General features: G+C 34.3%; 1 protein-coding gene across 1 annotated transcript in view; it reads left to right on the top strand.

The window, feature by feature from the left end:
* The window catches only part of LOC103585519 (rho GTPase-activating protein 32-like), a 69,143-nt gene that overhangs the window by 41,870 nt on the left and 14,005 nt on the right, over nucleotides 1–13,268 (top strand). The window contains exon 5 of the mRNA XM_008566502.1: nucleotides 12,450–12,536. Coding sequence (XP_008564724.1) covers nucleotides 12,450–12,536 — 87 coding nt within the window. The remainder of the gene's footprint in view (nucleotides 1–12,449; nucleotides 12,537–13,268) is intronic.

Here is a 13,268-nt window from a genome sequence, read left to right as displayed (position 1 = left end):
GTGTTATGTCTGTAGGAGAATTAGGAGTTAATTAGGTCAATTGCAGATAGATGTACCATATGACCCAGCTATCCCACTGCTGGGAATATATCCAAAGGAATGGAACTCATCAAGTTGAAGGTATACCTGTTCCCCAATGTTCATTGCAGCACTCATCACAATAGCCAATAGCTGGAATCAGCCCAAATGTCCATCATCGGATAAGTGGATACGGAAAATGTGGTATATCTACACAATGGAATACTACTCAGCTATAAAAACGAATGAAATACTGCCATTTGCAACAACATGGATGGACCTTGAGAGATAATATTAAGTGAAACGAGTCAGACAGAGAAAAAGAAATACCACATATTTTCACTTATTGGAGGGAGCTAAAGGTGAATGAATCAATTCACACACATACACACACACACACACACACACTCACACACACACACAAACAAACAAACAAACAACAACAACAACAACAAAAAAAAAGTCGGGGGGCGGAGAGGAAGATATAACAACCACAATTTTTTTTTTTTGAAGTTCTTACAACAAGAAAATGGAGGGGACACACCTGGGTGGGAGGGGGGAGAGGGAGGAGGGAGGGAGGTTTCGGTGATGGGACACAATAAATAACTACATTGTATATTGACAAAATAAAAATAATAAATAAATAAATAAATAAATTCACTCACATACATACACACACACACAAACAAACAAACAAACAAACACACACACAAAAAAAACCGGGGGGGGGGAGAGGAAGATATAACAATTACAATTTTTTTTGAAGTTCTTACAGCAAGCAAATGGAAAGGACATTCTTGGGTGGGAGGGGGGAGAGGGAGGAGGGAGGGAGGTTTTGGTGATGGGACATAATAATCAACTACATTGTATATTGACAAAAAGTAAAAAAAAAAAAACATTTGTGAATCAAAGGACACCATCAAGAGTGAGAAGACTTTTGGTGATGGGACATAATAATCAACTACATTGTATATTGACAAAAAGTAAAAAAAAAAAACATTTGTGAATCAAAGGACACCATCAAGAGTGAGAAGACAACCCACAGAATGGGAGAAAATATTTACAATTATATATCTGACAAGGGATTAATATCCAAAATAAATAAAGAACTACAACTCAACAATAACAAAAATCCAATTAGGAAATGGGCAAAGGACTCGAATAGATGTTTCTCTAATGAAGATATATAGATGGCCAGTAAGCATATGAAAAGGTGCTCCTCTAGCCAACATTAAAAGAAATGTGTGAAAGTCACCTGTTTTTGTTGTAGAGCTCCCTTTTTCTCTTTTCAATTCTGTTTGCTTTATATATTGGGCTCTAATGCTTGACACATATATGTTCATAATTATTATATCTTCTTGTTGAATTTCCCCCTTTTATCAATATATAATTTTTTGTGTGTGTGTGTATGTGTGTCTCTTGTAACAATTTTTGACTTAAAGTCTATTTTGTCTAATATTACATAGCCACTCATGTCTCTTTGGTTATTATTTACATGGAACGTATTTTTCCATCCTTTCACTTTCAACTTTTTTGTGTCTTTGGATCTAAAGTGAGTCTGTTGCAGATGGCACATAGTTGGATTATGTTTATTTTTAATTTATTCTCTAATCTCTGCCTTATGGTTTCAGAGTTTAATTCATTTACGTTTATTGAAATTACTAAAAGAGGAAGGATTTATTTCTGACATTTTGCTGTTTGGTTCCTATATGTATCATAGTTTTTGCCCCTCATTTCCTCCTTTACTGCCTTCTTTCATATTTAGTTTAATTTTTAGTGCACATTTGGTTCCCTTCTCATTTTCTTAGTACATTTTATAGATTTTTTTTTTGTGATTACCATCATGATTACATGTAACACCCTAAAATTTTAATGGTCTATTTTGAATTTATACCACCTTGGCTTCAATCCCTCACAAAAGTTCTACTCCTATACAGCTCAATCTCTTTTAAATTATTGATGTCATGAAGTACATCTTTATACATCATGTACCCAATAACAGATTTATAATTATTTTTATGCATGTATCTTTTAAGTCATGTGAGTTTCAAACCAAAATTTTAGTAATACTGGCATTTATATTTGCCCATGTATTTACCTTAACTGGAGATCATTATGTCTTCATATGACTTTGCGTTACTGTCCAGTGTCCTTTCATATCAACCTTAAGGACTCTATTCAGCTTTTTTTAATAGTGTAGGTCTAGCATTAGTCTATACCATCAGCTTTTGTTTATTTCTGAATGTTTATATTTCTTCATTTTTGAAGGATAGTTTTGCTGGATATAGTATTCTCACTTGGCAGTGTTTTCCTTTCAGCATTTAAATATATCATTCCACTGCTTCTGACCTTCAAGGTTTCTGCTGAAAAACTAGCTTTTAATTTTATTGAAGATTACTAACTTGTGGTCAGTTGCTTTTTTCTTGCTACTTTCAACAATATGATTATTATGTGTCTTGATGCAAGTGTCTCTGAGTTCATCCTACCTAGAATTAATTGAAAATTCTGCATGTGTAAGTTCATGTCTTTTATCAAATTTAGAATTATTTCAGCCATTATTTCTTCACATAATATGTTTTCTCCTTTCTCATTCTCCCTCTTGGATTTTCATAATGCATTTGTTAGTTACATGATGGTATCCCACAGGTCCCTTAGGCACTGTTTAATTTTTAAAAATTCTTCTTCCTGCCTAAATCTGCTATTGAGCCCTCTAGTGAATTTTTTATTTTAGTTATTGTCCTTTTAAGCTCCAGAATTTGTTTGGTTCCTTCTTAAACTTTCTGTCTCTTTAATGACATACTTATTTTGTTCATGCATCATTTTCCTGATTTTTCTTAATTCTTTGTCTATGATTTCCTTAACCTTTTTGAGTGTATTTAATGCAATTTGTTTAAAGTCTAGTTAAGTTCCATATCTGAACTTTTGGGGATGGTTCTGTTGATTTATTTATTTTCCTGTGAATGGCCCATACTGTACTCTTGTCATGTGTGGTTACTGAACCCTCTCTTTCTTTAGCTTGTGTTTAGGTAATGTATCATGGATTTTCTTGAATGCTAGGAGCTAAAAATAAAAACAAACCAACTAAACAAAAGAGCAAGTTCCTCTCATCTTTGCAGTTTTCCTCTGTACTGGGGTCCTCATTTAACACTAAGCTGTGCTATTTACCAGTCTACCTTACAATTCTCTTCCTGTATTTAGCCTAGGGGTCAGCTAGAGGTGAAAGCTTAGGAACTCTCAGCTCTTTGGTGAATATGTCTAACCCTGGGTATGTTGGTGGTTTTCTACATAACCTAGTATACACAGGCACTTTTGAGCGTTCTAATTGCCCAAAGAACCTCTCTCCTAAGCTTTTCCTCCTAGGCTTGGGGTGTCTACTTTATGTCTCAACTGTAGTTTTTTGCTCCAGGTGGCTGTAGGTTTTCGTTTGCCTTACTATGTTTTTGAGCAGTGCTATTGCTTTTCCTCCCTAATGAGCAAGTTCCATGTTAGGAGAAACAGAGGTGAGCACATTGCATCAGTCCTTCAGTAGCCTCCAGACAGATTAGAAGAGACAACCACAATAGTTTGTGAATAAGGTCTGTCTGCTCATTTTAGAGCCAGGGTCCCACACTGAGGATGAGGGTTACCATCATCAAGACTGCTATTGAGCCAGGGAGTGGTTAAGGCAAGGACAAGTAAAAATTCCACAAAGCTTTCTACATTTCAAAGTGGCCCTTTTCCTGATTCAGTGTTCTTTTGGTTGTTAAAAACGTTTTGCTGATTTCCAGAGTACTGAGAAAGTTGGTCCTGAGAGAATTTGCTTATTTTTTTTATGTTTCTGTGGAGGGACTGGAATTTGGCGCTGCCTACTTCACCATTTTGTTGACACCATTTGTTGCTTTTTCAAAGTGTGTTCTCTCTTTGCTCCTTCCTCCTAGAAAGATTGATTTTATTTCTAGTCTTTATTTCTTTTGTGGTCATTGGCATTTTAAAATATGATTCCCCTCCTTCTGGTTTGGAAGTTATGTATAGTTTTCCTATTTTTTTTTTTAGTGACTACCATTAAAATTTAAATTTAAATACCTAATTTAATGTCAAAAGTTTATCCATATCTCTATAGCTTCTGTCATATAATACCAGGACTTAGAATATTTTAACTGTGAACTCTTTCTTGTCTTTCATGTTATTGTTTTCTAGTAGGACAGTTCTATATTTTTATCTCTCATACTTAATATTATTATACAGTTAAAATTTGTTTAGGTATATAAACTTATGTACTGAATTCTTTGCTCAGTGTTTCTGCCTTATAATCAGTTTATTCTCCTGGAATCCTTCTTTCTCAAGTACATATTTTAGAAGTTATTTTAGTGAGGTTTTGTTGGTGGAAGCTCTTTCAGTTTTTGTCAAAAAAATGCTTTCTTTTGATTCTAATTTTTGCAGGATAGTTTAGGTATGAATAAAATCTTGGTAAATTTCTTTTCTCAATTTGAAGATATTCTTAAACTATTCCATCTGTTACTGTTGAGAAGTTAGGTGTTTTATATTTACTTGTACTTACCATTTCTGGTACTGTTTATTCCTTCCTGCAGTTCTGAGTTTTCATCTGGTACCATTTATGTTTAGCCTGAAGAACTTGTTTTAGCTTTTCTTGTTGGGCTGGTCTATTGGAGATAAATTCTCTTCATTTCATTTGTGAATGTCTTTATGTTGCTTAAATTTATGAAGGTTCTTTTCATGGGATATAGTATTGACAGCTTTTCTATTTTTATAACTTTTGGTCTTAAATTTAGGTGTTTGATTCATTTTGAGTTAATTTTTGTATATAATATTAAGTATGGGTCTAACTTCATTCTTCTGCATATAGATACCCAGTTTTCTCAGAACCAGTTGTTGAAAAGGCTGTCTTTTCCTCATTGAATGGTCTTGGCACCCTTGATGTTTTCAAGGGTTTATTTCTGGGCTCTCTATTCTATTCCGTGGGTCTATGTGTCTGTCTTTGTGACAGTATCACATTGTTTTGATTACTGTAGCTTTGTAATAAGTTTTGAAATTAGGAAATGTGAGCCATCCAATTCTGTTTTCTTTTTTAAAGATTTTTTGGCTATTCAGAGTCCCTTGAGAATTCATATAAATTTCAGGATGGGTATTTCTGTTTCAGCAAAAAATGTTACTGGGATTTTGGTAGGAATTACATTGAATCTGTAGATCACTTTGGGTAGTACTGACATTTTAAAAATATTAAGTCTTCCTATCCATGAACATGGGTTGTGTTTCTGTTCATTTATGTCTACTTTAATTTCTTTCAGCAGTGTTTTGTAGTTTCCATTGTATAAGTCTTTTGCCTCTTTGGTTAAGTTAATTCCTAAGTATTCTTTTTGATGTTATTTTTCTTAATTTCCTTTTCAGATTGTTCATTGTTAGTGTTTAGGAATGTGACTGATTTTTTATGAATTTTAATCCTGTTAATTTGCTGAATTCGTTTATTAGTTCTAACAGGTTTTTTTGTGTGAAATCCTTAGCATTTTCTACGTATACGATCACATTATATGTAAACGGAGATCATTTTACTTCTTTCATTCCAATTTGGATGACTTTTATTTCTTTTTTTGCCTAATTGCTCTGACTAGAATGTCCATTATTATATTGAATAGAAGTGGTAAAAGCAGGCATGCTTTCTTGTTCCTGATGTTAGAGGAAATACTTTCAGTTTTTCATCATTGAGTATGATGTTAGTTATGGGTTTTTCATTTATGGTCTTTATTCTGTTGAGAAAGTTACCTACTATTTCTAGTTTGTTGTGTGTTTTCTTTTAATCATGATATGGTGTTGAATTTTGCCAAGTGCTTTTCTGTATCAACTGAGATGATCACATGGTTTTTGCCTCTTCATTCTGTTAATGTGGTATATTACATTGATTTTTGTACATTGAACCATCCTTTCATAACAGGAGTAAATCTCACTTGGTCATGGTGTATAATCCTTTTAATACGATGCTGAGTTTGGTTTGCTAGTACTTTGTTGAGGATTTTTACAAACTCATAAGGGATATTGGTCTGTAGTTTTCTTTTCAAGGACTGTCTTTGTCTGGCTTTGGTAAGAGTAATGCTGGCTTCACTGATTGAGTTAAGGAGTGTTTTTTTTTTTTCTCTTCAATTTTTTGGAAAAGCTTGAAAAAATTTGGCATTAATTCTTCAAGGTTTGATAGAATTCACCTTGAAGCCATCAGGTTCAGGTCTCTTCTTCATTGGGAGATTTTTGATTACTGAGTCAATATTCTTAATAGGTTTAATTGTAATCATATTTTTTAATTTCTTTATGATTTAGTCTTGGTAGATTTTGTGTTTCTCAGAATTTGATCATTGAATCTAGGTTATCTAATTTTTTGGTATTCAATTGTTCATAGTGCTCTGTTATAATCCTTTTTATTTCTGTGAAATTGGTAATGACTACCACTTTTGTTTTTGATTTTGGTAATATGAGTCTTTTATTTCTTAGTTCATCGAGCTAAAAGTTTGTCAATTTTGTTGATCTTTTTAAGAAACCAATTTTTGCTTTCCATTGATTTTTCTCTATTTAGTTTTTCTATTTTCTGTTTTGTTTACTTGTACTATAATCTTTGTCATTTCCTTCCTTCTGCGAGCTTTGGAGTTAATTTGTTCTTTTTTTAGTTTCTTAAGGTTTAGAGTTAGGTTTTTGATTTGCAGTCATTCTTGTTTTTAATGTAAGTGTTTATATTATAAATTTTCTCTTTAGCATTGCTTTTTGTATGTCCCAGATGTTTTGGTATGTTGTGTTTTTATTTTCACTCATCTCTTTGTCTTTTTCTAATTTCCTTTCTGAGTTCTTTGAGCTACTGGTCGTTTGAGAGTGTTTAATTTCCACAAATTTGTGAATTTTCTAGTTGTGGTCAGAGAAGATTTTTTGTGTCATATCAGGTAAAAATCTATTGAGACTTAATTTGTGGCCTAACATATGGTCTATCTTGGAAAATGTCCCATGTGCATTTCAAACAGTGTGTGTGCTGCTGTTGTTGGGTAGAGTGCTCTGTATATCTGTTAGACCTAATCGATTTATTGTGTTTCCTTACTTAACTACTGTCTAGTTATTCCATTCAGTTTTGAGAGTGCAATATTAAAGTGTCAAACTATTCTTGTAGAACTGTCTGTTTTCCCTTCTATTCTGTCAGTTTTTACTTGATGTATTTTGTTGATCTATTACTAGGTATGTAAATGTTTTTAATTGTTATGTATTCTTGCTGTATTGAAACTTTTATTAATAAGTAATATCCTTTTTATCTCTTTAGTTTTTATTTTATTTTTATATATTTTTAGTTTTCTTTATTGAAACATTGATTATACATATTTATGGGGTACACAGTTATATTTCAGTACATGTGTACAATGTTGATCTAATCAGGGTAATTAGCATATTCATCATTATAAAACTTAATCATTTATTTGTGATGTGTGCATTTGATCTCCTTTCTTCTAGCCATTTGAAGTAAATACAGTAAATTATTGTGAATTATAAATTCCTGGATTTGCCTGTACACCAGTCTTTTTTGTCTCTTTTAACTTTTTTTGATTTGATGTTTGTTTTGTGTGATATTAATATTTATCCACTTCTGCTCTCTTTTGGTTATTGTTTACATGGGATATCTTTTTCCAATCTTTCGCTTTGAATCTGTGTCTTTGGATTTAAAGTGTATCTTCTGTAGATAAAATATAGTTGGGTCATATTTTTAAATCCATTTTGACAATCTCTGTCTTTTGATTGGGGAGTTTAATTTATTCACATTTAAAGCAATTACTGATAAGTAGGGACTGACTTCTCTCATTTTGCTATGTCTTCTTCGTATGCCTTATAGCTGTTCATTCTTCATTTCCTGCATTAATGTCTTTTTTTTTGGTATTTAGTTGGTTTTTTGCTGTGAAATATTTGTGTTCTTCTCATTTCCTTTTCAACATATTCTGTAACTTTTTTGTGTGGTTACCTGGGGGATTATATTTAACCTCCTAAAGTTATAACATTTTAATTCGAATTTATTCCAGCTTAACTTTAGTTCCATGCAAAAACTCTGATCCTCTAACAGCTTCATGCTTTCATCTTTTCGTTGTTGATGTCACAAAATTACATCTTTATACATGTTTTTGCCCCAAAGATAAACTAATAATTATTTTAAATTCATTAGTCTCTTAAATTATGTAGGAAACAAAATGTGAAATTATAAACCAAAGTTAAACTAATAGTAGCTTTTACACTAATTTTTTAAAAATCATATAGATAACAAAAAGTGGAGAAAGAAGCCATTGTTACAATAATACTAGTTTTTTTAATTGCCCATGTATTCGCCTTTCTTGAGATCCTTATTTCTTCACATGGCTTTGAGTTAGTATGTAGTGTCCTTCCATTTTACCCAGCAGGACTCCCTTGAGCATTTCTTTTAGGGCAGGTCTAGTGGAAATGAACTCTGTCAGATTTTCTTTATTCAGAAATGGCTTAATTTTGGATGCTCTTTATCTGGGAACATCTTCCTCATTTTTGAAAGAGTTTTTCCAGTTATAGAATTCTTGGTTGACAGTTCTTTTCTTTTAGCACTTTGAATATATTGGCTTACTGCCTTCTAGCCTCCAAAGTCACTAATGAGAAGCCTGCTAATCTTATTGAGGATCTCTTGTATGTGCCAAGTCACTTCTCTTTTGATATTTTCAAGATTATCTGTTTGTCTTTCAAAAGTATGGTTATGATGTATCTTGGTGTGGGTCTCTTTTGATTCATCTTGGAATTTATTGAGCCCCTTGGATGTTTATATTTATGTCTTTCATCAGATTTGTGAAGTTTTTGGCCATTATTTCTTCAGATAATCTTTCTGTCCCTTTTTCTCTCTCTTCTATTTCTAGTACGCCCACATACATACATTGGTTTGCTTGAAGGTGTCCCATAGACTTATTAGTTTCTGTTCATTTTTCTTCAGTATTTTTTCTTTCTATTCCTCAGACTCAGTCATTTCTATTGTTTTATTTCAAGTTTACTGATTCTTTCTTCTGCCTGCTCAAAGCTGCTTTTGAATCTCTTTGGTGAATTTTTCATTTCAGTTATCATACTTTTCAGCCACTAAATTTATTTTTGGTTTCTTTTTAGGTTTTCTCATGTCTTTTCTGAACCTGCACCTTTCCCTGGGCAAGTGCAATAAATTTCTAATTTCCCCCATATATACAGTTTCAGCCACTAAATTTATTTTTGGTTTCTTTTTAGGTTTTCTCATGTCTTTTCTGAACCTGCACCTTTCCCTGGGCAAGTGCAATAAATTTCTAATTTTCCCCATATATACAGATGCTTTTGGATGTCCTGGTCTTTTGTTTGTGTCTCCCAAAAGAGGAAAATAAAAAAAAAAACAAAGGGTGAGCAGGAAAGGGGAAGGGTGTTTGCCCTTTAAGTCCCCAAGAAGTCACTCAGCCAGAGGGGGCATAGGCTTGCAGTAATGCAGGAAGGTGCAACAACAATGGCCACACACCTCTTTGCACCTCTGTGGTTAGAAGCAGTGATCGGTAATCACAGCATAGATCTCTGATAATTAAAAACAGGGTTTTTTTTTTTTGCCAACCCTGGCATGTGCAAGGTATGTATGTGTATACGACTTAAGTAACATGTTCTCAGCTTCCTGCAACAGGGCTGGGAGTGGAGGATATATACCGACTAGTATGTTAAGAGCTGATATTTGCCAAAATGAACTGCAGTTTTCCATCCAAACCTTGCTGTGGAAGTTGTAAGCCCTTCACTAGATTCCAGAGTTCCAAATAGTTAGACAGCTACTGCCAGTGCACTTGTTGTCTAGGTGGGGAGACAGATTCCTGGTGCTTCCTACTCTGCCATCTTTCCAGAGTCATCTTTTTCCTATGTGTTCTTGCATATTGTTTACCTTCCTACTAAATTTTAGCATCTCTATCATAGTCGATTTATATATTTTTTCTTATCATTTGTACACCTGGCCCATTTCTGTGTCTGCTTTAGATTACTGTTTCCTCTCCTGAACATGAGTCATATTCTCTTGCTTCTATGTGTATTTTATAATTTTTATGTGAACTATGTTATATAAAAGATGACTGAGACTGAAGTAAATGCTATTTATCTACAGGAAAGAGCTTGCATCTTCTTCCAGTTCATTAGATTGGGGGCGCTAAATCAAGCTGACATGTATTTGATATGGATCTGGTCTTTGTGGCAGCTTTAGTTCTATTGAGTTTATCGTTACCTATAAATATTTGGGGGGTAAGATCCAGGGATTTCTTTCACAGAAGACTGAAGAGATGCTGAAGATGTCTTTGTGCTTTACCATGAAGCTACCATTCTACTGAACTGAGGGAGAGCACATTCTCCCTCTCTGCTTTACAGCCTAGTTGCTCATTTTCTTTGCTCTCTAGTCCTTTTTCCTAGCTCTCTGTGCCTCAGGAGAGCTCTCTTCTCTGCACTAACCCACATCGTGGAGGGTTGATGCATTATACTCTATGAAAGCTTGGAATGTCTCAATGGGGTTTCTCTCAGCTTTTCTGGGCCTCCTCCAGCCTTCAGTTATTGAATGTCTAAGAACCTCAGAGGGCTATCTTTTAATTCTTCTGTCCTTTGTCAGTTTTTACTGCCTGGCTTCCAGTCTATAGAGTAGATTAGTTGCCTTGAGCTTGGGGGAGGCTCCCCACACTCCACAGGCTCATCTCTCTCAGTTCTACTGCTCTTTTCCAGCCTTTGGTGTCCTGACACTGTACCCTTATTGATGGGAATTGGTTGTACCTGTTGATGAGAATTGGTTGATGGGTGGGGGTCAACTCTCTGCTATTAGGTGCTCCTTGTAATTTTAGTTTTTCACTTTAGTTTACATGCAGTCATTCAAGGATTGGCTGGTTTCTCCTTACCCTAAGGTAGATTCTTTATCCTCTTGCATCTCTGCCAAGCACATATGTGAGCCTCTTCTGTCTCATAAGTCTTGTTGATTTCTGAAACTTAGTTCATTTAGGTTTCTTTTCACCCTTAATTTTTTTTTAAACTATGATTTTTTAGTTAATTTGGCTTATTGTGGCTAGTGTGCGAATGATTATCTTGTGAACTTCTAGTTAATATCTGAAGATTAAAAAAAAATACTTCCAGTGGCACTGTTTTCCTAAATAGAGAATATTTTTTTTTTTTTTTTTCCTTTTTGTCTTTTTCTGTGTCCAGCAACGGATCGCAATCCTCAGTGTCGCCCCCATACCGGACCGGGACCGGCAATGGGATCGCAACCCTTGGTGTTGCTCCCGCGCCTCGCCCAGCCAGTGAGCGGGAACCGGTCTGTATGTGGGATCCGAACCCTCGGCGGGAGCGCCGCTGCGCTTCCCAAGCGGCGCACTATAGCAGTGCGCCACCGGGCTGGCCCCCCGAGAATATATCTTTATGAACCTTTTACTTCTTGTAATATTACAAGAAATATATAATGGTATGTTACATTTATTAAGTACTTACTGAGTGCCAGGGAACACTTTCCATGCATCGTCTCATTTAATACCCACAAACTTGAGAATAGTTATTATTATATCATCCCCATTTTCCAAAAGAGAGATTACATAACCAGTTATTGACACTTTTGAACTCAGAGTTGTCTGTCTCTGGAACAGAGTTTGCAAATTCACATCCAAAGATGGAGCAGGTATATAACATAAATGAGTAAAGCAAGGAGTGTATAAGAAAAATAATAAAGCAGGCAGCATGACAAATGGCAGTTAACACTCAGCCTAGGTGCAGGCAAAAAATGAGAGTCATCAGTTCTGTGGCAAACACTCTAAGAGAGTGTATACCTCATTTAAAGATGATGGTCACATCTGAGCTATAGCCGGTTGTTGCCCAGGTAAGAATGTGGGCCTGGTATTCCCAGCTATTCTGGTTTTTCAATAGAAGCCAGAGATCTGTATTTTTCATGAAACCTCTCAGCTTTCACATGTTGGCTGTTGGTTCAAATAAACGTAAAATAAAATCCAATATGGAAACCTACATGGTGAGTCTGAAATTAAACATGTCTGTAAGCCTAACCTGTTCTCTGGGCAGCCAGTTTGCAATCTCTGTAATAGACTCTGAGCTCCATTAAACTGTTAAGTCATGCTGTCTCTCGGTGCCCAGTTTAATGCCTTCCTTTCACAGACGTCATAAATAAATTAAGGAAGTGAGGACCTGCTTTTTAGTGAACATGTTTTATTTACTGCTGTTATGTTGTTGAGCCAGTTTACATATAAGCTACAAAGACAATTCCTAGAAATATATATTTTTTGAAATTCTGAATTCTTCATTTATCTGTGTTAAGCAACAGAGTTCTAATACAAGGCATGTTTTACATTAAGTTGATGTGAGTGTCCGGGTATTATTGGATGCTTAGTTTATTCTTGTTTATTAATCACGACTTCTTTCCCTCTCTTCTTTCTTATGTGATGTAGCTTTCACTTTCAGAAGAACAAAATGAAGTAATGAAAAATGGCTGTGAATCTAAAGAGCTGGTCTACCTCGTGCAGATTGCTTGTCAGGTAATTTTGCGGATGTGTTCTCCATTTCACAAAGTTACTAATTATTTTAAGGGATTATTAAACTTATTTCTGTAATGTGATTCTCATATTGTCTAAAAGATATAATCCACTGAAAGATGCTTCTATAATACTTAAATGAAATTGGGCTATGAATGACTATTGTAAGAAAATATATGGTATTTGTATAAAAAGATAAATGTGTTTATACAATACTACATGGAATGCATAGTTTAGCCTTGCAACGGGCATGTCTTCTCTTGGCATTTTTAGAAAGTTCCTAAGGCTTTGGATACTTACAAGTAAAAAATAGCGACTGTGGTAACACAGATGTTTTGTTTTATTTTTTCTCCCAGTCATATTGGTATTTTTACGTACTCAGAGTTGAAGCAATCAATTTCATAGAATCAGTTTTATAGATATTTAATTTATAACCTTAAATGAAAATACTTCTTGTAAGAGTAAAAGAACGATATTATTTATTGATCATGTGATTAAATGAGATAGCTATTGACCACATATTATAACAAAAGAGTAGATTAAGTTGTCTCTGCCTCACATACTCACTTTTTCCAAATTACCAAGACAGTAATTTCCTCTATGGTGTAATTTATGTATTCTACATTCATTGAGCCTTCTGCCTATTAGTGAATTAGTCATTATAAAGCAAGTGTTTTGCAGGAAAGCTTAATTCTTTACAAAGTTTTTAGTTTTCTTAGGGAGAGAGTAAGATAT

This window comes from Galeopterus variegatus, unplaced genomic scaffold, assembly GCF_000696425.1.
Source record: "Galeopterus variegatus unplaced genomic scaffold, G_variegatus-3.0.2 Scaffold247, whole genome shotgun sequence".
Taxonomy (NCBI): Eukaryota; Metazoa; Chordata; class Mammalia; order Dermoptera; family Cynocephalidae; genus Galeopterus; species Galeopterus variegatus.
This window is presented reverse-complemented; position numbering and strand designations above follow the sequence as displayed.